Below are 22,395 nucleotides of genomic sequence, written 5' to 3' on the forward strand. Positions count from 1 at the left end.
CTGAAGAGCAGTAGATGTTATTAGAACAGTGAATTCCTTGTATTTGCTCCACGGAGCTGGGGAGCAGCAGGGTGACCCAGAGCAAGGCAGGGGCCGGGGGCAGTACCGCAAGGAAACGGGGCCTCCAGCTGCACAACTTGCTCCAAGCAGCTCCAGCACCAAGTTCCTCTGCAGGAGGAACCGCCCGGAAAAAGCAGGAGGCGGGGAGGGGGGGGGAATAACAGAAAGAGAGAGGAAAAAGAAAGGGAACCCCTCCTCCTGCTTGGAGTTTTCTTGCTTCTGCTTCTGCCCCCGGCCCCGCTGCCCCCGGTTGGGGGGGGCGTCTCCCGTGGCGATGCCGGGGGGCGGCTCGGGAGGAGGCCAGGCCCGGGGTACACGTGTACACAAATTCTAGCGGGGCTGGGGCTGGGTCTGGGCTGTCGTCCCCGCCAAGGGGGGGCTGTGCTGGCCCCTCCTCCGCCCGCCCCGCCGAGTCTTTCCGCCGCCGCAGCCGCCCAGCGCCATGGCTTCAGGCAGCCTCGTCCTCCTCCTGGGCATCCTGGGGGCCACGGCGCGGGGCAACCCCGGGCCCCTGGAAGACGTGGTGATAGACAGATACTATATCCCCAAAATCTGCCTGCGGGAAGTCCAGATGGGGGATTTCATTCGCTACCACTACAATGGGACGTTTAAAGATGGCAAAAAGTTTGACTCCAGGTATCGCCCCCGGCCCCTCCCCACGTGCATGCGGCCCCAGCAGCCCCGCGCTGCGGAGGGGCTCCCCGCATGTCCCCCTCCCCGCTGCGTGCGTGTTGCCCACCGCACCGCATCCCAAAGGGCCCGCGGGCAGCTGCCTGCTCGGGCCGGGCCCCGCGGCTGGGACCCCGAGGAGGGCTGGGGGCCGTGGTGGGTGCTGGGGGCGAGGACGAGGAGGTTGGGGAGCTCTGTACATGTGTCAGCCCCCTCACCCCGTTTCCAGCAGCCCCCGGGTTCTCCAGCAGCCCCCCTGACCGTCGGGGAGCTTGCAGAGACCTCGGGGTGCCCGCAGCGCCTGCACACCCTCATTTTTGGGGTGCTGTAGGGTGCAGGGAAAGCCATCTAGGGCATGGGCAGGATTTGGTCCTCACTGAGACATTTCGGAATCAGGAACATGTATTTGCATGTGCTGCACGGGCAGGGAGGACACTTACAGCACTTTGAAACGTGGCAGCGGCGAAACCCGTTCATTATCTAAGAGGCTTCACTCCCTCTCGTCATAGTTTTCCTCGGCCCCTGCATCCATCCTGCTCCCCTCACACTGGGTAGAAATCCGTTTACGTTGGTGCAGCCCCGATTTGCACCACGCTGGGCAGGGACAGAATCGGGGACACAGCAGAAGTACAGAAACAAACAGTGTTGTGCTGGAGCTCAGACTTGCAGAGAAACAAAAACTTCCTGATGGGAGTCTTCTCACAGCCTTGAAAAGCAAAAGGATTCTAATCAAATTAAATGTCTTATCTCTTGCGAGCATAAAGAGGGGGGAGAAAGTAACCGTGCACCCCAGGGACAGTGAGAGCCTGGGGACATTGACTGCTGACATTATGCCTTGTCCTGAGGGCTGCAGCACTGTGCTGCCAGGAGGAAGCATCAGCTGCCCCTTAAGGGATGAAGGATTTCCATTTATCTGAAATGGCCCCACTTGCTTCTTGGAGTACTTTTAAAATTTAAAAATAAAAAGTTTGCAGTTTAAAACTGAAGCCTGGGATGTGTCCTTTCCTTCTCACTGTGTAAAGCTCCAAATGTGCCATATGCAAAATTATTTGGAAGCAGCAGGAGGGCTGGGAGCTGGTGGCCTCTGGCCCAGACATTCATTGAGAGCTGGGGAGGGTGGTAAAGGTTCAGTCCCAACTGGAAGCATCACCCAGAGGGCCCAATCCGTGACCCTCTGCACCTGAAGGTGCTGGGTGTGCAGGGTCAGGCCAGAGCCCAGACTGGTGCCACAGAGGCAGCTCCATCCTGGGCAGTGCAGGATTGTTCCTGTCAGCATCAATGCCAGTTCACTGCGGGGCTGAGCTCTGGGCCCTTCCTGCATCACCAGCTCTGTTCGCAGGGTTCATGGTCTGGCTCTGGATCCACCCTGAGCCCCTGGTGGTGGCACTGAGGCCTTTGCCCTTACTGACAGCTCTGTCTTTTCATCCCAGCTATGACCGAGGGGCCACCGTGGCCGGTGTGGTGGGCGTGGGGCGGCTGATCACCGGCATGGACCGGGGGCTGCAGGGCATGTGTGTGAACGAGAGGCGTCACCTCATCGTGCCCCCCCACCTGGGCTACGGCAGCATCGGTGTGGGTAAGGGGCACGGCACGGCAGGGGATGGAGGGAGAAAACCCTCCCCCCCCCGCAATCCAGTGCTACTGGGAACAGAGCCCTTGGCTCACTCGGGCTCCCTGCTGCTCCCACCTGAGGTCCTTTGTCTTTGCTGGTGCCCCTTTAGCGGGACTGATCCCCCCAGATGCCACCTTGTACTTTGATGTTGTCATGCTGGACATCTGGAACAAGAACGACAAGCTGCAGATCACCACCCTCTCCAAACCGGAGCACTGCAATCGCACGGTGGAGAACTCGGATTTTGTGCGGTACCACTACAACGGGACGCTGCTGGATGGCACCCCCTTTGACTCCAGGTACCCCCCTGGGATGCACCTTGTGTCTAGGGGCACAGGGGACAGCAGGGACCAGGGAACACTGGCTTGGGGCATGATTTGGGGGCCCACACTGCATCCCATCCAGAGCGGCCTCTCCCTCTGCTCCCCCCACCCACATCCCAGCAGGGCCAGCGAGCTCTGTGACCCCCCAAACCAGCCCCCTTGCTGACACCCCTCGTGTTCCCCTCCCCCAGCTACAGCAAGGACAGCACCTACGACACCTATGTGGGCACTGGCTGGCTGATCAAGGGCATGGACCAGGGGCTGCTGGGCATGTGTGCCGGGGAGAAGAGGAGCATCATCATCCCCCCATTCCTGGCCTATGGGGAGAAGGGCTATGGTGAGTTGGGAATCACCCCATTGAGCCCCTTCCCTTCCGGCTCTGCCTAGAGCCCCTGTGCCTAAGGACCCTTGTCTGGGCTGATCCGTGTCCCCTCCCCAGGGACGGTGATCCCACCGCAGGCATCGCTGGTGTTCAGCGTGCTGCTGGTGGATTTCCACAACCCTAAGGATGGTGTCTTCCTGGAGCACCTGGAGGTGCCCGAGTCCTGCAAGCGCAGGGCTGTGACCGGGGACTTTGTGCGCTACCACTACAATGGCACTCTGATGGATGGGACACTCTTTGACTCCAGGTGTGGGCAGGGAAGTGGCCAAGGGGGGAGATCCCCGATGTCCCTCCCTGCCTCATGCTCAGCAGCCAGCTGCAAGGAGCAGCTGAAGAAGGCGTGGGGGAGGTGGAGGAGAGTGTGATACTGGGCATGGAATGAGCTCAGAAAGACAAAACCCCTTTGCTGCATCCCTAGGAGCAAGGTTTGGCTCCTGGGAGAGCATTGCAGAAGCTGGGAGAAGGGGTGGAGGTTGGGATGGGGGAGGTCAGGGTGTCCTGCGCAACAGCACTGGGGGCTTCTCTTGTTGCAGCTACTCCCGCAATCACACCTACAACACCTACATCGGGAAGGGCTACATCATCCCTGGCATGGACCAGGGCCTGCAGGGGGTCTGCGTGGGAGAGAGGCGGCGGGTGCTCATCCCCCCTCACCTGGCCTACGGGGAGAATGGAGCAGGTAAAGCACAGCCCTGAGGGGGTCCAGCATCCCCCTCCCTCCCACCCTGTGCACCAGCATACTGCAGGATAGCACTGGCCAAGCAGGGCTAGCTCCTCATCCTGGGGGCCACCTCCACCCCCAGGGTTCTTGGTGTTGGGGGGGTGTCATGGGCAGGGGAATGGCTGGGCCAGCACGAGCAGAACCAGGCTCCAAGGACAGACATGTCACAGGGGATGGGAGGAAGTAGGGGAAAGCTTCACTGCCCCCGTGGTGCTCCAGCAGCTCTCCTCATCCTCCTCTTCCAGGGGACAAAATTCCTGGCTCAGCTGTGCTCATCTTTGATGTCCACATCATCGACTTCCACAACCCCGCAGACCAGGTGGAGATCGAGACCGTGTACCGGCCCGAGGACTGCAACGTCACCACCCGTGACAGAGACTTCATCCGCTACCACTACAACTGCTCCCTGCTGGATGGCACCAAGCTCTTCTCCTCGTGCGTGCTGGCTCGGGGGCTGCTCCCAGCACCCGTCTCCTTCCTAGGGCCACATCCTGGCAGGCGCTGTGCTGAGGGCACCGCAGCAGCCCCGGGAGCCTCAGCGCTTTGCAACGGGCAGCACGGGGCAGCTGGGCAGAGGGATTTTGGGGTGGGGTGCAGGGCAGAGGGTGCTGGGGCTGCCTGCTAGGGCTGAGGAGCTTTCTCAGCCCTGTGGTCTGTCCCCCCTGCAGCCACGACTATGAAAAGCCCCAGGAGGTGACGCTGGGGGCCAACAAGGTGATCGAGGGCCTGAACAGTGGCCTCCTGGACATGTGTGCAGGGGAGAGGCGGGTGCTCATCATCCCCCCACACCTGGGTCACGGGGAGAACGGAGGTAGCACATGCATTGCAAACAAGGGGTCTTGACCTCAACACTGAGCTCCTGTAGCCCCCTTGCCCTAGCAGGGGGCTGGGGGCTTTGCTGGGTCCTGCCCTGGTGCAGCATCTTTGTTTTTTTCAGCCCGGGGGGTTCCAGGCAGCGCCGTGCTCCGCTTTGAGGTGGAGCTGATCTCCATGGAGGAGGGGGTTCCTGAAGGCTACCTCTTCATCTGGCACGGGGACCCACCAGCGAGCCTCTATGAGCAGATGGACCTCAACAAAGATGCAGAGATCACAGCCGAGGAGGTGAGCCTGAACCAGAGCTCCCTGCCCACCCCAGTGCTGGATCTGGAGCAAAGCAGCATCTCTCCCCTCTCCCCATGTAGTTCTCCACCTTCATCAAGACCCAGGTGGCAGAAGGGAAAGGTCGCCTCATGCCCAGTTCTGACCCAGAGAAAGTCATTGCTGACATGTTCAGGAACCAGGACCGCAACCAGGATGGGAAGATCACCTCTGAGGAGCTGAAACTCAAGTCAGATGAGGACCAGGAGAAGATACATGAGGAGCTCTGAGGAGCAGACCCCTCTCTCCCCTGGAGACAGGACTTGTCCTGGCCATGCCATGGCCAGTGTCCCACACCAGATGCCCTGGAAATCTGCCCCTCCCCAGCCCCCTGGGGGGCATAATTTGATGTTTTTTCCCCCATGGTCCTTCTGGGCAGGAAAACTTTCCAAACCCCAGCTAATAAGCCCAGGCAAGAAGGTGGGAAACACCCATGTTCTTGGGCATCTGGACACCCCACAGGGATGGCAGCACCCGCTTTTCCATGCAGTATCCCCTCCCCAAGCCCCTGCATCCTCAGCCAGCAACTGCACATCCCACTCCAGCCCCCCCACCCACCTCTGCTGCCTTCTGCTGCTTTCCCTCCCCTTCTACCACAGCATTTTCTAGTTTAGAGTTGGGTTGTTATTTTTTATATGCACAAGTAAAATTCTTTAGAGAGAAGAATTAAGGAGAAGCCTTTTGTGCCAGTCCCTGCTGCCATCCTCCCCAGGACATGAAGCAGAGAGGGCTCAGGTTCCCTGGGCAAAACTCTGATGTCCTATGTGCATCCACTGTGCCAGAAAGCCTGCCCCAACCCCAAGACCATGGGGATGGGACCTGATAAACCCCTCGTCAGCTGGGATATGGAGAAGAGAAAACTTCTCCCACCCAGGCCCCAAGGGAGCATCATCATCCCCATCCTCATCCTCCTCGCCCCGCAGTGACAGCCTTCAGTGATTGAGAAAAATCAGCCCAGTTTTATTCTGATGCCCAAATGCAGGTAATTAACTGGGCACTCTCAGGTTTGCCAGCTGTGACCAGCACAGCCCCATCACCTCCCACCAGCTCTAAAAGCTTTTGCACAGTGTGGTCTTGCCAACAGAGATAAAAGAAACGCAAGAACAGAACAGTGCAGAGTGACGGCAAAGCCCTCCAACAACAGCTCCTACCTTGCTCTGAATAAACAATTTCTACTGTTTTCCAAAGAGTTTGCCTTTGTGTCAGGTTACTTTGCCATGAAACACCCTTATGTGTCTGGGCAGTGGTGCAGGACCAGCCTCACCTGCCCTGGGAGCATGGTGCCTGGGGGGTGTTGGGCTCCAGCACCTGCTGGGTCAGGCAGGAGAGAAACCAAACTCCTGGGACCTTCCAGCATGGACGGGCTGGAATTCAGCTCCAGAGCCCGGTGACTGTTGTGGGCTGGGGCAGGGAGAGACTGGTGATGATGGGGACACAGGATGGGTGACCCAGCCCATCAGTGGGTGGCACCACAGGAGCTCAGCCCTGGCACTTTGAAATCCACAGGAAAAAGGACAAGAGAGATTTGTTTTCTTGGACAGGAACACAGTAAAATTCCAAAGGTACCACCTGAGCCAGGGCTGTATCCAAGCCACAGCAAACCACCTCTGTTTCTGTGCTCAGCTGCTGAAACAAGAGCAGAACATCTGTACCTACACATGGAATGGTTTGTTGTGGCCTCAAGTGCTGGTTTGGATGACAACAGAGTGGGATGGTGTCCAAGACGGATGATGTCCAAGTGGGAAGAAGCAGAGCTGGGCAGAGGTGGAGTAAAGGAGTTTCCTCCATCTCACGCCTCCTGTCCTAGGCCTCTCTGAAGCAGTGAGGTGGGGATGTGGACAACACCCAGGGCCAGGAGCCCAGCATCAGGATGGAGTCCAGGAGGTACCAGCAGATCCACCACTCCAGCTTGTTCAAAGGAAGGACACTGGCTGCCCAGGCACCCAGGAGAGGGGGCAGGGCTGGGATGCTGCCTCCCTGGCTCACGTCTCCATGAGGATGTACCGGAGAATCCCATTGACCACATCCAGTGTCTCATCCCTCTCCAGGACGATGTCGTAGGCATCCAAGTACTTCCCCCTCCGCTCCTCCACCTGAAGCACAGCCACCAGGATGGGACAGAGAGGATAAGGGCACAGAGAGAGGAGAGACATCAGTAACCACCCCGACAATGCCCCTGGTGCACCAGGAGCTCTGCAGACACCTCCCAGCTCCCTCCACACACCCTATGGGAGCCCGTAGAAGTCTCTTGCCCACCCTCAATCACTCAGGCAGCTGCCTGCCCCTCTGTGCTGCCCCCTCAAGGCTTTGCACAGGGGGAGAGGCTGGTAGGAAAGCAAGACAACTGCTTCTCACACCCACCTTGTCGTTGAGAAAGCCAATCTTGAGGATGTTCTCCACATTGGGAACGCCGTCTGCCATCGTCAGGTCGCCCATGGAGTCCCCCAGCAAGATGATGCTTGTCCTAGTGCTCAGCTGCTGGAAATACTTGGTACCCTGCAGGACGCTGTTGTTCTTGTTGTAGGTGTGGATGAGAGGTCCCTTGAAACTCCTGAGGACTTCCTGCACAAACAGGACAAAATGAACCCACAGCAATCCCTCCGCTGTGCCACTGCCCCATGTAGGGGGTGGTAACACAGCATCAGCTCTCGTCTTGGGGACACCCCCTGCCTTTTGCAGGGCAATGCCTTCCCAGGTGGTGAGAACAAACCAAAAAAGATGGGGATCCTGGAGACCCTGCCTGGGGCTCTGCATTAGTCAGGAGCCACAGAAAGCCAGAGAGAAGGGAGCCCAGAGCAAAAGGGAGGTCTGTCACACTGTCCCACATGCCCTTGAGGACAGACTGTCCCAACACAGCACCCGTGGGAACAGAGGGCTCCATTGTCAGAGACGTGGGATTTTCTAATGTGCACTGGGACCTTCCAGGCCTTAGTACATCAACAAAAGCCTCCCAAGCTGTGCTAAAGGACATCTGGCCTTCAGATCAAGAGAGACCTCTGTGGTTAACTCTGTCCTCACCCTGCACTAGGACAGAGCACACAGTGATGGACACAGACAGCAGTGGCTGTCCTGCCACCAAAATACTGAAAGGCAAGGAGTCCCTGAGATAGTGAGCAGATACTCAGCTGTTCCTGCCCTCTGCTGCCCACCACATCAGTTCTCTGCTCCCTCAGCGTGGCACAGAAACTCACATTCTCATCAAAGTCCATGTAGTTGGACACCACGTTGACGTTTGAGTGGAAGACGTTGGCCTGACGGATAATCTCCTCCAGGATGTCACCAACGCCAGCAGAGAAGATGAACAGGGGGACATTGTACTTATGCAGCTGATCAAACAATTCATTGAATCCATCCCTAGAGCAGACATGTCCATTATACAGGATCTTGTTACCAACCTGGATGACATTCAGCTCTTTCACGATCAGAACTCAGGAAGGGAAATTTGCATCTGCCACTCTGTGCAGACCCACACAGTTTGGGGGGAGAGCAGGAGACCTGCCTGAAGAGAGGCAGGAGAGAAAGGGCTGCAGGCAGCCAGACCCCAAGCCCCTACCTCAGCATCACATCCGACTCTCTGACAATCTGGGCTATGTCACCCTTCTGGATCTTCTGCTGGGTAAGCAGCTCATGGGCCCTGGTCCACCTACAGAAAGGCAGCAGAGTGAGTTTCACAGACAGCAACCTCATGGCAGTCAGAAAAATAACAATTAAAACTTTGTGATACTGCTGTCAAGCCTAGAGACAGTTCAAGCCCTATGTCTTGTAGTCCTTGAGAGCAAGAGGTTGCCAGGAGAAGGTCAAGCTCATCACACACAAGCACTCACCACTCCACCATGAGGGGACACTTTTCTTCCAGGGTGCGGCTGGGATCGATCTCAATGGGATAGTAATGGTGCAGCAGATCATTCAGCTGGAGTGTTGAACAGATGGAAAAAGAGTCAACATCATATCTAAAGAGACTGTAAACAACAAAAAAAAAGCATTTCTGAACTCCTCCAAAGCATCAGACTTCCTAATGAAAAGCACAGCCAAACCATTCCACTAAACAACTTCACTCAGAGCAAACCTAGAGTTCTCGGGACACAGCACTGCACTGCACAACGCTGCAGCCCAGCTGACCCTCACTTTGGTTGAAACACTGCCCGTACAGATGCACACACACATCCTTCCTCCTCTTATCAGACAGAAAATGCCCACACAGCCCAGCATGCAAATTAAAGTTCCCTTTTTGACTTCTCTTTCTATCAACATCAGCTGAAATGCAGCCTGGACACTTGTCCTGCTCTCTGTCCTGGAAGCAAGACACAGCTTGGAGAGCTGTCACACAGGCCAGTACCACTTCCTGATGATGGGCAAAAGGGGCAAAAAACAGAGCAAAGAAGCAGCACCTACAAAACAGCACCTACCTTCTTCTTGCCATCCTCACTGATAACACGACTGTTATCAAGGATATCTGTAAAGACAATAAAATGCCAATGCTGTAGCCAAGAGACACAAAAAGACTTTCTAGAGGGCAGCTCTCCCAGGTTTCCAGTACTAGCTCTTCCCAAAAACGAGCTGCATGAGGCACATGGACCCCAGCTCAGGCTGGCCATGGGGTCTCAGCACGTGCGGATGGGAAGGACACTGCTCCCCTGGGAGAGCAGCAGGTGACAGGAGCCAGAGAGGCTGAGAACACAAACATGGAAAAGAAACAGAATTAACAGTAGTAAAAACAACTTCAACTCACTGTGTGAAGTGGGGCAGCGTCTGCCATTGCAGCCAAACCGGGTCAGTGTCATGTCAAAGTCAGAAATGACCTGGGAGGTGAGAGAAGACCCAATCTGTGCATGGCCCAGCACACTCTGCCTTTGCCACAGTCACACCAGGGTGCTGCCACCTGAAAGGTGCAAACCCAGCCTGGCCCGTCCCAAGGGAAGGCACAGCCTGGAAGCTGTGGGGCAGCTGTGGGGCAGCAGCACAGCCCACACCCCTCCCACCCAGCACTCTTATCAGCACCACAGGGCTGACTCCTGCCGACTTATTGCCGCGGGTGGAAGGGGATGTTTGGGGACTGGCTCATATTTATTGCTTGCATAATAGGGAGGAAAAAGGTCCATCCCGGGAGAGCCACCAGCCTGGTTCCTCTCTTCAGGGGCTTCTTGCTCTGCAGAAGGAGCCGAAGGTGCTTCCTCTGCCATGGGTATGGAGCAGCCAGGCCACGGCCAGACAGGCTGAGGAAGGGGTTGGAGTGTGGGGAAGAAGGAGGGACCGTGAGGCAGGGAACCCCACTCTGCTCCCCGGGGACCCTGCACGACCGGTACCTGCAGCTTGCTCGTCCCCTGCTCCTTCAGGGACCGGATTATCCCCATCACGCGTTCCGGCTGCTGGATACGGACCGTGGCTTTCTCCAGCTCCGGCACCTGCGGGCAGAGCCCCCCGGTCAGTGGCCCCCACGCCCCGACGGGGTCCAGGGCTGCCTGGGGGGCCCCCAAAGCCGCGCAGTGCTCTCCGTCCTGGCCGTGCTCGCCGGGCCGAGCCCCCAGCCCTACTCCCCGGAATCCCCCTTCCCAGAACCGCCTTATCCAGCCTCTTCCCCCACCACCCCATTCCCCAGCCCGACCCCACAATCCCCCCCGCTCACCATCGCTCCCGCTCCGCTCCGCTCGGGGCTGCGCAAACGCGGGGAGGAACCGGAACGGGGGCGGGACCGGGGCCGGCGGGGACCGGAGACCGGAAAAGGGACTCAGAGGGGTTTTAGGGGGGGAGTGGAGCTTCTGGGGGTGTTTTGGGTTTCCCGGAGGTGCTCGGTGCCGTCCACTGCGTTCCGGCTGTGTCCGGGACGGCTCCTGGTACCGGTTTCTGCTGCGTTTCCTCTGCAGCACCCTCCGAGCCCGGAAGGCGGGAGAGAAAGGAAAGATTAAAAGCAAAACAAACAAAAAATAAGCAATCAACTAAAAACCGAAACAAACAAAACCCCTAAAATACACAGCCAGGAGTGTCTTTTTTTGTTGTTGTTTTTACACAAAACGTTTATTAAAAAAAACCCAACACCTAAACAATTCAAACACGGAGAGAAGCAAGGAAAAGCTCGAAGTGTTCTCCAAGCCGTGCTGGGGCCCTGCCAGGGGAGCTCCTTGCACCCCTGTTACCCTCAGCCACACCAAGGCACCGAGGACAAGCAGTGGCCATGGGTGCCAGCAGTGAGGCTCAGACCGGGGTTCCCTGTCCACTGCTGTCCTCTCCTGGGAGGCACCTTCCACTCCTCCAAATCCCCAGCAGATCCAGCAGTGACATTCGTGGCCTCATCACTGACATCAGATGGCAAACGTCCCAGCTCCTTTCCCTGTGAGCCAGTGCAAGGGCAGTGGGTGCCCACAGCCGGGAGTGTTGTACCTGGCTAAATGATAGCAAAGAGCTGCAGGGGAACCCCGGGGCTGGTGTTGCTCCAAGAAGCCAGTGACAAGGCACAGGGAGAGGGTCCAGTGTCACCTGGGCTGTGGTGAAGCAGAGGCTAAAAGTGCAGCCATTGAGCAAGGGGACTGAGGGCACCAGGACCCCATCAGCTGTGGAGGGGTCACAGCCAGTCCCAGGTCCCCCCCACCCAATGTCTGTGATCCCATAATGAGGCATATTCCAGAACCACCAGACACACAGGGGGCTGTCGGAGATGATGTGGGAGGGCAAGCACAGAGAACAGAGCCCTATAGCACCTTGAAAAGAACATACCTCTGATCAGGCTTCAGCATGGGGGACAGCTTGGTGCCCACCAGATCGACCATGGAGAGGAGGATAAGTCCTATGGCTTGCACCATCCTCAATGAGCTTCGCCTTGAAGGGAAATTCTGTGACGTGACCCTCAGTGTGGATGGTACTGAATTCAATGTTCACAGGATCATACTCTGCTCCTGTAGCCACTACTTCAGGTCTGTGTTTGAAACCAGAAGGGAATGGGACACACAGGAGTGCCTGGCCAGTGACACACTGCATTGGTGCTTCCCTCAGCACTGAGCTCTCCTCCATCCCTTCCCCTGGTGACCTTGGGGAAGCAAGGCACCCACTTGCCCTGGCCAGAGGCTGTGACTGCTCTTTAAAGCTAAGAAACAACACAGCCTCCTGTGCACTGTGAGTGCCCAAACTGGTGCTGGGGGGAGTCAGCGTTCCATGCAGCAAAGCTGTTTTTAACTCCAGCACTGCTCTGTTGCTTTCAGGGCCTTGTTTTCCACCCACAGGAACAACGCAGAGGGCAGCGTGTACCACGTCCCTGGCATTTCCCAGGAAATGATGCGGCTCATTATTGAATTTGCCTACAACAGGACTGTGACTATCACCACTGACACTGTGGAAAGTTTGCTCATTGCAGCAGACCAACTTAACATCATGGGCATTGTCAGGCTCTGCTCCAAGTTCTTGGCAGCTCAATTATGCCCAGAAAACTGTGTGAACATCTGGAGGCTTACATGTTACTACTACACTCCTGAGCTGCGACAGGCAGCCTACGTGTTCATCCTGCGTCACTTTGAGGAGACATCCGAGGTGTCTGCAGAGTTTCTAGACCTCTCCCTCAGTGACCTACTGCACATCATCGAGAGCGACTACCTCATTGTGAAAGGTGAAGATGCCGTGTGCGAGGCGATTCTGAGATGGATTGCTCACAACCCCCAGGACAGGAGGCAGCACATTGCAGTCCTGCTGGGCAAGGTCTGTGCCATCACAGTGTGGGCCCAAGTGGCTTGGCAGAGCCAGGCATGGGGCAGCTCAGCCTGAGTTGCTTCCCTTTCATTGTCAGATCAGAGGAGATGGCAGCCTCCGTTGGACCCTTCAGCTGTTGCTGTGTTGGACCATGGGTGGAAGGTTCTGCCCTGGGGTTGGGGCAGACCTTTTAAGTGCACTTTAGAGCTTAAGTTTAACTGCTCCTCACATCCAGGAAAGGGCCAAAGTCCAAGTGGCATGATGTTCTCACTACACAAGGCTTATGAGCATTTGCTAGACAAGCTACTACACAACCAGCAGCAGGCCTTGGGGCAGTCTCTGCCTCCCTGCAGGAAAGCAGCACAAGTTCCCTGCCTTGGAACACAAAGGTTTACCCTTGCACACCCCTTTCTGGACTAGCTAAAACCTACACGTTTAATTCTCTGGACCTCTAATAAGCTATAGACATCACTGTAGCCCAAAAGCAAAGCCATCCAGCACTGGAGCTATCCACGAAGTGTACCAAGGTGTCAAGTATGGGCAGTCACACGCTAACCACCTTTTTGGATTTTTCAGGTTCGGATGGCACTGCTGGAAACAGAATACTTCATCAACTACCTCCAAAACCACGAGTACGTGAAGGACAACGAGGACTGCAAAGATCTCTGCATAAGAACACTGATAGAAATGTACAACCTCAACGTGCACGGCCGCGCCTACCTTGGTTTCACCACCATGCTCAGCTGCCCTCGCCTGCCCGGCGCCCTCCTCTTTGCCGTGGGTGGCTGGAGCGTGGGCAGCCCCACCAACGCCATCGAGGTTTACGACAGCCGCGCCGACACCTGGCTGAATGTCACCTGCGAGCAGGAAAGCCCCTTGGCCTACCACGGCACCGCTTACCTGAAAGGCTTCATCTACGTCATTGGGGGGTTCGACAGCGTGGATTACTTCAACAGCGTCAAGCGGTTTGACCTCCTGAGGAGGACATGGCAGGAGGTGGCGCCCATGCACTCGCAGCGCTGCTACATCAGCATCGCCGTCCTCCACGGCTTCATCTACGCCATGGGAGGGTACGACGGGCAAACGCGGCTCAACACGGCGGAACGGTACCAGCCAGAGACCAACCAGTGGACACGGATCGCCTCCATGCACGACCAGAGGAGCGACGCCAGCGCAACCACGCTGCACGAGAAGGTAAAGGGGCTGTGGAGCTCAGCCAAGGGACAAACACAGCCACCACCCTGAGTCCCGTAACTAGACGCAAAACAGGAGCTGTGGGAAGTGTGGGAGCTGTGGGAGTAGGAAAGGGAACAAATGCTTCCTTTAAAAGGGTGAATTGTTTAAAATAGAGAGGAAGAAAGTTCACATAAATGTTACTAATTTATAACATTATCCTGGTTATAGATTATTATAGATAATGTTATAACACGATAACATTATCTATATCCTGGGGATATAGAGCTCTCCAGAGGCAGATTGATTCTGCAGAAATGCCAACCCGAGTGGCAAAATCCCAGAGGTGGTGTCACCAATTGTCACCTGCTGCCAGACAGGACTTTTCCCAGCCACAAATGAAAATCCATGCCTACTTTCTCCATGTAGTTCAGAAAATGAATGAAGAAGCTAAATCCTGCTGAAAAACACATTTAGCAATTCAAACCTGGAATGACAGCACCCTCCCCATACTTCAATTAATTGAACTACAGCATTTTCTTTTCAATGTGTTCTCCTACCATGGGAGTACCTGCTAACACTTTCCTCCTGTGACCAGGTGTATATCTGTGGTGGGTTCAATGGGTCCGAGTGCTTGATCACTGCAGAAGTGTACAATGCCACAACAGACCAGTGGAGCTTCATAGCCCCAATGACCACCAGCAGAAGTGGAGTGGGAGTGATCGCATACGGAAACGCTCTGTATGTGGTAAGGTGGCAGTGGTACCTCTGTCCTACCACCACCCAGCACTTGGTGGTACTTATTTTTGTTAATCTGCATTTCTCAGATTTTCAGGTAGCCGTTTGCTTGTGAGATTTAGGGAGAACAGTCAGAGCCAGAACGGCTGATACACCTCCTGAGAATATTCTCACCTGTATGCTTTTTGTTATGAAAAACAAGCGGACAATTTTTAAGCAGCTGCAAAGAAATTATTTTCTGCTGTTGCTAACAGCATTAGCAGCACGGAGCATTTGCTTGGTCCTGTTTATCCTACCCACGTGCTGCATTTAAAGTCTGTGGAAGTGTAAAATCTGACAGTTGCACAAAATAACTTTTGGAAGCTGCAGAAAGAACAAGGGAGCAGCCTGCAGACAAGCATCGTGTGTTGAGACCACACGTCTCAGCAGTGCTCAGACTGAAGCCAGAGACAGGACCAGTTACCACCTTCCTGGTGTGCTAAATGGTTGTGCTGACAGCAGGTGAGGAAAGGCCTGTTCCAACTCTGTACCTCGGGCATTCACAGGTAGGAGGATTTGATGGAATTAACCGACTTCGGAGCGCAGAGGTGTACAACCCCGCCACGAACACTTGGCGCAACATCGCCACAATGTTCAGTCCACGCAGCAACTTTGGGATTGAGGTGATGGAAGACTACCTGTTTGCAGTTGGTGGCTTTAATGGTTTTTCCACCACTTCCAATGTTGAGCGTTACGATGAAAAAACTAACGAGTGGCATGACATTCAAGACATGTCCATCAACCGCAGCGCCCTGAGCTGCTGCGTGGTGCCAGATCTGCCCAACATCCGGGAGTACCTTGCCAGGTGACACATGGAGAACTTCAAGGGAAGCCAGGTTAAATTCTGGATAAGGAGCCTCGCTGTACTAACAGCTCCACTTAGCTAATAAAGGCTTCTGCATGGCACGTAACTGTCTTCACTTATTCTAAAACAAAAACAATCAATACAAGGCAAAATAATTAGTGTTTAAATCACCCGTTCTGTGGCACCACAAAACGTGTGTCTTGGCAACAGCCCACACAGCGACTTAAAAACCAAACTGTACAACAGAATGCTAGAGAAATAAAAGGTTTATTTTAATTAATTCACCTATGAGGCTTTAGCACAGTGTATTTAAGGTAAAGAACATTACAGTAGGATTTGTTTCAAACAGCCTACACACACATACTACTTTACCTTACTGGAAGTAAGTACAGGAGTGCTGCTTCCCCAGAGCAATCTGTTGAAGTCTACATTAATATCGACAGGAGAGCAGAGCTGCCGTGATCCACAGGGACATGGACCTATGAGGAGTATCTGACTATTAATGGTCTTCAAACATCTTGTTAGTTCCACACTTTACATACGTATTAGTAACAGGATTAGATTGTCAGGAGTACCTGTTTTATCAGACTTCTATTCAGGACTGTAAATTAGAGATAAGATTTATACTGTAACATAATTTGAAAAGAAATCCAAGCCATAATCCACCTATTTTCAGCTTGCTTTTTTAAGCCCACTGAATGGCACAACACACTATTGCAAGGTTGTGTTAAAAATAACCTAAAAAGTTGTAATTCTTTGTGACTCAGTTTGTCAGTAGTAATCAGTCTACTCTGTGACAGACAAGCAGAGCCAGCAGTTCTGATTTTAATATTTACTGTAACAGAGAAATAATATATTGGAATAGGATAGCAGAATGCTCAGCATAGTTATTCATAATGCATGCTAAAAAGCTGGCATGTTCTCTTCACTTCTGGACTGGTGTCCTACTATATGCAAGAGAAAGTCTTATTAAAAATAGATACAAACCCAGCATACTAACAGAGTGAGAAAATATTATGTACACATATGGCATCTAGAAATTCCTACAATGACAGGCGAGTGCTAGGCAGGATGTGTCCTACTCCACTAATACTCTGAGCAGAAAAACAGGCCATGGAACATGCATTTTGTGACATGTATTCCACATGGGTACAGAGGAATGATTGTCATAAGGAGGAAAGAAAACTCCCCCCTGATGTTCTTTCACATTAGGGAGGCCCCAAGTCAGGCTTCTAATACTGAACTGAATACACACTAGGATCTTACTGACATTTAACTAGCCACTATAAACACACAGAAAGAATTCCCAGGCTTTTGTTTACAGGATCATTTTATAAACACCCAGCAAGCTACAGCAGTCAAGGGCCACAAGGAGTTTGTTATGTGATCCACAGGTTAGTGGGCTTAATTACAGCCAGTCAATAATGCAATTCTGCTGAACACCTATGAGTGACACAACACAGAGTTAGACTTGTCAGTTCAAAACCATGTGCAATGCAATTGGTCCACTTAAAGTCAAGGCTAAAAATGAAAACAAAAAACACAACAGAAAAACCCCACAACTACTTACAAATTCCACAGAACTGGCATAGTAGAGGTCAGAGCAAACCAGTGCTGTTGAAGAGTGCTCATCACTCACCATGCACAGGGAGCAGACAGTGCATCACACACAGAACCATGGCTGGCACTCACAAGCAAAGCTGTCCAGGCACTGTTTTGACATGGAGTGGAACACCTAGTAAACTACACAGCTTGTATGTCAGCCAGTTCTCATGGCAAGTGCAGTATCAATTTTGCTTAGAAAAAGAAAGACTACAAGAAATTTTTTCTTGCATCTAACTTTGTTGCATGTTAAACTAGTTAGTGTTCCAGCTTTAATAACAATCTCAGTATTTTTCCCTACAAACTGTCCAGATTTGCTGACAGACTACAAGAGGGCTCTGAAAGAGCTGTGGTGGTTTGACATACTACCACCCTTAAACTGCTTGGTAAAAATCCCTACAGTGGGATTTCTTGTCAGCAGGAGGATGTACAGTATACTCAGTTGCTACTTCGAAAAATCTGGTGAAGTGATCTTAAAACTTGCTCCCACAAATTTAACTTAAATCAATGGGCTTAGTTGTAAAGTCATAAGTTTTCATACTTCTATTCACAAACCCAGCAGTAGGAGCAGTAACTAATGCAGCCAGTTTTGCAAGAGTTCAGGGGCCAAACTCCACTGATTAACCCCTTGCTTACAGAACTCCAGGAGCTGACCTAGTAACAGTCACTTCTGAACACCAGCCTCAAACCTGAACTGTTTCTGTTTCCTCTCTGGCATTAGGCCAGTACTGTACTATTTAATCTGCCCTTGCATAGCAATCCAACAGGCAAATAAAACACAACACTGTTATCATGGATGAGTAAACTGAAGCTAAAGTGTTAAGATTTTCAAGGTTTGGGTTGGTTTTTTGGGGGGGCAAGGCTAGATTACTTCATTACAAAGGACAAGTTACTGATATCAGAAGTGGCAAGTGAACTGCAAAGTGGAGTATTAAGGGCTGTACACATCAGAGACACCTTTACACATGATGTGGTTGAAAGACTTACCCAGTGTTTCAGATATGATCTAGGCTGCCTGCTGAATTGGAAAATGAGAAGTATCAGCTCAGAAAGCTAAACAATTAAAAAAACAAAACAAAACAAAACAAAAAAACCAAACTGTTTAGAAGTTCCTTTGCAAAGAAGTTGCCCACATCAAAACCACCAGCAAATCATCATATGAACCAAGGACAGCAAACAGATTCTCTATCAGTGTTTGTCTACACACATTTTGGAACACCCTGGTCATCCTCCCTTTCCCCTCCTTGTGATCCTGAGTTAGGCTGTATGGAAAAACCTGGAACATCCAAACAAAGGGAAGGAGGGGGAAGACAAGGAGGTAGGAAGCACACACTGAATCTGCTGGTAACCTCAACTCTGCTGGAGCTCTTCAGGGCAGGGAGAAGGAGTGTGCAGTGGGACAGTATCTGAGAGGCTGCAATACTTCAAAGGAAACATTCCATGTTCTGTTCCTTAGGAGTACAGCAGTAAGCAAACTACAGCCAACCAGGGCAGTGGTTTATGTAAAACCACCTCAAAATGCCAAAAAGTACTTAAATCAGCTTAAACCTTCTCACCACAGTAAGTGGGGAAATTCAAATATTCAGAGACTATGAAAACTCAACTCTCTCATGTCAATATGTTAGGGAGCTCTGCAGCAAGCTACTGTGAGCTCCTTGGGAAAGCATTCTGAAGGTAAAGGGTACTGATTGTCAAAGATAGGCTGGAAACAGGCTCATGGGGGTTCTTCTCATCTCTTTCACTGGAATTAAATTGCATGCAACGTTTGAGAAAAGATCTACCAAATAGCTCAGGTTTCAAGCTATTGCTGTGAAATAATTTCATCCTTACTAATCCACACTGATTGAATAGTAAATACTGGTGCATGGCTATTTCACTGGTTTTCACTCCCTTTATCAGGCTGATTGTTGATCTAAGTTTCCAGTGAAGCAAAGACAAATTCAAAGCACCTTCAGATACACCTGAAAAAAATCTTCTGCCTCAAGTTCTTTGTTTTAGCAAGTGTCTTGTGTTCTACCAATTATCCATTCTTACACAAACTCTGCAGCCTCTCAACAACACACAAAGTATTAAATATACATAGAAACATCCTGAAGTAATTTTATAAAGAAAGATTGTGCTTTTCTTTTCATATACAAGTATAACTATTGCACTTGCCTCCAACGTGGGAACTCTAAGTATGCTAACACCAATTACATGTGAAGTTTTAGTCACTGAGAAGGAGAGAATCAAAGGAATGTCAATATATAAGTGCAAACAAAACAGGTGCTTTGAAGCACACACAAATGTAACCACTAAATTATTAAGACAGAGATCTTTGATTTTCCAAATAGAACTCTTAGAGACTAACTCTACAGAAATCCTTGAAAACAAAGACCCTAAGAGAGGGAGAACTGACTTAATGAGCCCAGAGATATTTCACAGCCTGGTACAGGCTGCTGGGCACCACTAAGTAATACTGCTGGATTCACACAGCTGCTCAATTCCCACATATCCTCGATGTCTGATCTTGATTTTCATCACATAGAAGATGCTGTTGTTCTGCATCGAATCCCATCAACAACCTCACGTCTCACAAAGATACACCAAGCCTAACAAAACCATCTAGCACAGTATTTCCCAGATCCATCAGGAGTGATACTCCAGACACTAACACTCGATCTGCGAGCGTGGCATTCTCCGCAAGCTTAGGGAGTGCCGGTGTATTTCCTGCATCTGCCTTTCTTGCATTTGCCTTATTCTATCTTTTTGCCACATCAGATTTTGTGGCATAGGGTATCTCTGCGTTCCCTGCAAGCACCTGAAGGGGATTCTGACATGGCAGGCTGTTGCTCTGCAGCGGGGCTGAGGCATGGGGGGCAGGAGCATCCAACGCTTCCTCTCCGCGCAGTAGCGATACGCCTCCTTCCTGTACTGCTTGTCAATGTCATCGCTGTTCTTCCACCCCCCAATGATAAAAACATCATCTTTATAATAACAAATAGCTGCTCCTTCAATGCTAAGAACCTCTGGGGGTAAGCTTTCCAGTATTTCATCTGAGGCCCTACCAGACACCTTTACCTTGGCTTCCTCGTTATCTATAGGGTAACACTTGGGGCAGCACGATGCTGTATGGTAAAAGTTTGTGTTAGCAACAGACATCTGAAAAGAGCAATAATTATCAACGAGTGGCAGAGACTCCACATCCTGCCACTGCCTGGTTTCAGCATCGAATCTGATAATAAATGCCCTCAACCCATCTTCACTATCACTGTCAACTGGGGTCCGAGCTGCAACGTACACAAAGCGGTCCTCTACGGAAACAGCCTTGACATCACGGAGAATCTTTGGTGCTGACTCCAGGTTAAGCCACTTGTCCTGCTCAGGATTATAAATGGCCACATCTTTATAGCCAGGGCTGAAATTGCCATGTCCACCAATACTGTAGAGGTTACCTTTGACTTCAATAAGGCCAAAAGAATGCTTTCTGGTGATCAGGTTTGAAACTTGCTCCCAAATATTTCTGTTTGGGTTGTACCTTTCTACAGTCTTGGCAAACCCCGGCTCCATGGAGCCAGCCACATACACGTAAGACTCTGTCACAGCAACAGCATGGCCATCGAGGTGATTATGGATGTGTGGTAAGTTCACCCATCTATCCTCATCAATGAAATACCCTACACACTCACTCAAGTAATCTCCTCCCTCCGACACGCCGCCGATCACCATGATGACGTCCATGTTTTGTCCAAAACGTGGCAACAACGCCACAGGACAAGTGGAATGTTGTAGATTACCAGACTGTAAGTTTTCAGACCGCAAGGCATGACTCTCCACAGCTTCAGACACTAATTTAACACAGACTTCATTGCTAGACACCAGCCTCTCAGATTTGACGTGGCGAGTCAGGTAAGTGGGTTTCATCTGAGACAATCGAAGCAGTTTAAAGAGATCTTCAAAGTACCTCTCTCTTTCCTCAGGATTTTTCTGAACCCACTTCAAAACAGTCTCAAAGAGGATTTCTTCAGAGTCCACGGTGATCTCCGAGTCTGAGAGCCAATCTCTGATGAGGTGAAAGGGCAAAGTGTAGAACTCCTCATCCTGGATAACTTTGTGGAAGTTTCTCCTGATCATGTCCTGAGCTTTGAGGGCCAGCTGATTCAAGGAGTACATGTGGGCTAAGCTATGAACCGCCACGCAGTTGGAGAGGTTGAGCTTCTTCTTCAGAAACTCTCCACAGAACTCTTTTAACCGGGTCAGTAGAAACCTGCAGAACAAAAAGTCGGGAGTGATGCTACGGCCCGTTCTCGCCTTCCCCGCCCCGGCCAGACCCCGGATCCCGGCCCCGCTTACCTGTCCGCCATCTCCAGCACCTCGTGGACGTTGCCGGGGCTGACGCGGATGGTGCCGGTGTACATGAAGCCGATGACGGCCTCCACCGTGTCGGGGTCGGGCCCGCCCTCCGAGCTCCACTTTTGCAGCTCTACGCGACCCGAGCGCGACTCGGCAAAACCCCCGGAGAGCAGCGGCGTGAAGTACTCGGTGGCGGCGGCCAGGACGGAGCGATGCGCCCGGTACTCGCGGGCCGCCCCGGGCCGCCCGCCGCCGAAGGCCAGGGTGATGTCGCAGTAGAGGCCGTGTCGGCGCTGCTCGTTCTGCCGCCAGGCCAGGTCGGAGCAATGCGCCGGGCACCCGAACTCCTCCGCTTCCGCCTCCCCATCGCCTCCGCCGCCGCGCTGCCCCGCACCCTCCGCCTCTGCTGCCGGCGGCCCAGACCCAGGCTGGGGCTGCGGAGAGGCCGCGGCCGCCGCCATCTTGTCCGACATGGCGGCTGCGGGCGCTGCGCCTGCGCCGTGCGCTGCCCCCTGGCGGTGCCGCCTCAGGAGATGGCGGAGGGGGAGGCGGAGCCCTCAGCCCGGGGAGCGGTCCCGGAGCAGCTCCCGTGCCTCAGGAAGGGGCGGGAAGGGACGGGGATGAGGTGAGAGTGCGCGGCTGAGGAGCCCGGGAGGGCCCCGCGGCGGTCAGGGAAGGGATCGCTGGCAAACCCACCCCAGAGACGGGCAGGGCTGGGCCAGCCGGAGCTCTCCTCATGGTGACTTTTCTCGACCACTCTCCCAGGAAAGCTGCAGGCAAGGGACTGGCGTGAGGAATTCACTCACTCCACCTCAGGTACATTTTTTCTTGTTAACCGTGAAGCTGAGCTGTACGTGAGCCTCTCCTGTTCACTATAGAACGTGCTACAGGGACCCTGCTCTTGTACAATGCTGTATCAGCTATCATTTCTTTTTCTTTTTTCCTCTGATGTACTAAATTTCCCCTCCATGCAGACTGGAAGAGGACTGGTTAAGTGTGATGGATTTTTTTTTTTCACCTCCTTAAACCAACCAGAACACCACTCTGAGGAAGAGATGCTCTGAGGTTTAGTTTGTTAAACTGTTCCCCAGCTTGTCACTCATTTTACTAGGCACAGTTTGGAACCAACTT

General features: G+C 52.8%; 4 protein-coding genes across 5 annotated transcripts; 2 read left to right on the plus strand and 2 right to left on the minus strand.

The window, feature by feature from the left end:
* Positions 1-462: 462 nt before the first annotated feature.
* FKBP10 (FKBP prolyl isomerase 10) lies at positions 463-5,846 on the plus strand. The gene is made up of 10 exons (XM_008505674.2): positions 463-696; positions 2,160-2,305; positions 2,451-2,640; positions 2,856-3,001; positions 3,104-3,293; positions 3,580-3,725; positions 4,013-4,202; positions 4,436-4,578; positions 4,705-4,868; positions 4,949-5,846. The coding sequence occupies exons 1-10, from the start codon at positions 503-505 to the stop codon at positions 5,132-5,134; spliced, it is 1,695 nt and encodes a 564-aa protein (XP_008503896.1). The 5' UTR covers positions 463-502; the 3' UTR covers positions 5,135-5,846.
* Positions 5,847-5,851: 5 nt separating this feature from the next.
* NT5C3B (5'-nucleotidase, cytosolic IIIB) lies at positions 5,852-10,721 on the minus strand. The gene is made up of 9 exons (XM_030465706.1): positions 10,528-10,721; positions 10,208-10,306; positions 9,634-9,703; positions 9,311-9,357; positions 8,729-8,814; positions 8,458-8,547; positions 8,096-8,258; positions 7,266-7,466; positions 5,852-6,997 (listed from the first exon to the last, which is right to left on the minus strand). The coding sequence occupies exons 1-9, from the start codon at positions 10,528-10,530 to the stop codon at positions 6,887-6,889; spliced, it is 870 nt and encodes a 289-aa protein (XP_030321566.1). The 5' UTR covers positions 10,531-10,721; the 3' UTR covers positions 5,852-6,886.
* A 1,428-nt stretch (positions 10,722-12,149) lies between these two features.
* KLHL10 (kelch like family member 10) lies at positions 12,150-15,334 on the plus strand. The gene is made up of 4 exons (XM_030465707.1): positions 12,150-12,584; positions 13,152-13,769; positions 14,347-14,496; positions 15,032-15,334. Exons 1-4 carry the CDS (start codon positions 12,165-12,167, stop codon positions 15,332-15,334), a joined length of 1,491 nt encoding a protein of 496 aa, XP_030321567.1. The 5' UTR covers positions 12,150-12,164.
* Positions 15,335-15,365: 31 nt separating this feature from the next.
* On the minus strand, positions 15,366-21,761 carry KLHL11 (kelch like family member 11). Of its 2 annotated transcripts, XR_003988602.1 has the most exons (4): positions 21,265-21,737; positions 17,920-21,178; positions 15,703-15,809; positions 15,366-15,451 (listed from the first exon to the last, which is right to left on the minus strand). XR_003988602.1 is itself a non-coding variant. In XM_008505677.2 (2 exons), the coding sequence occupies exons 1-2, from the start codon at positions 21,735-21,737 to the stop codon at positions 19,582-19,584; spliced, it is 2,070 nt and encodes a 689-aa protein (XP_008503899.2). In that variant the 5' UTR covers positions 21,738-21,761; the 3' UTR covers positions 15,579-19,581. The 2 variants fall into 2 exon arrangements, 1 of the variants encoding a protein (XP_008503899.2); XM_008505677.2 differs by lacking the exon at positions 15,366-15,451 and having other exon boundaries at positions 15,579-21,178; positions 21,265-21,761.
* Positions 21,762-22,395: the final 634 nt, after the last annotated feature.

This window comes from Calypte anna, chromosome 27, assembly GCF_003957555.1.
Source record: "Calypte anna isolate BGI_N300 chromosome 27, bCalAnn1_v1.p, whole genome shotgun sequence".
NCBI lineage: Eukaryota > Metazoa > Chordata > Aves > Apodiformes > Trochilidae > Calypte > Calypte anna.

What these genes read in the sequence shown, in the direction of transcription:
- FKBP10 (XM_008505674.2), top strand. Translation starts at nt 503, where the DNA reads ATGGCTTCAGGCAGCCTCGTCCTCCTCCTGGGCATCCTGGGGGCCACG. An exon ending in GGCAAAAAGTTTGACTCCAG is followed by an intron (nt 697 to 2,159) that starts GTATCGCCCCCG and finishes TTTTCATCCCAG; the next exon opens with CTATGACCGAGGGGCCACCG. An exon ending in CTACGGCAGCATCGGTGTGG is followed by an intron (nt 2,306 to 2,450) that starts GTAAGGGGCACG and finishes GTGCCCCTTTAG; the next exon opens with CGGGACTGATCCCCCCAGAT.
- NT5C3B (XM_030465706.1), bottom strand. An exon ending in GTGAGGATGGCAAGAAGAAG is followed by an intron (nt 8,815 to 9,310) that starts GTAGGTGCTGTT and finishes TCAACACTCCAG; the next exon opens with CTGAATGATCTGCTGCACCA. An exon ending in GAGTCGGATGTGATGCTGAG is followed by an intron (nt 8,259 to 8,457) that starts GTAGGGGCTTGG and finishes TGTCTGCTCTAG; the next exon opens with GGATGGATTCAATGAATTGT.
- KLHL10 (XM_030465707.1), top strand. Translation starts at nt 12,165, where the DNA reads ATGATGCGGCTCATTATTGAATTTGCCTACAACAGGACTGTGACTATC. An exon ending in TTGCAGTCCTGCTGGGCAAG is followed by an intron (nt 12,585 to 13,151) that starts GTCTGTGCCATC and finishes TGGATTTTTCAG; the next exon opens with GTTCGGATGGCACTGCTGGA. An exon ending in CAACCACGCTGCACGAGAAG is followed by an intron (nt 13,770 to 14,346) that starts GTAAAGGGGCTG and finishes TCCTGTGACCAG; the next exon opens with GTGTATATCTGTGGTGGGTT.
- KLHL11 (XM_008505677.2), bottom strand. Translation starts at nt 21,737, where the DNA reads ATGTCGGACAAGATGGCGGCGGCCGCGGCCTCTCCGCAGCCCCAGCCT. An exon ending in GTGCTGGAGATGGCGGACAG is followed by an intron (nt 21,179 to 21,264) that starts GTAAGCGGGGCC and finishes TTTGTTCTGCAG; the next exon opens with GTTTCTACTGACCCGGTTAA.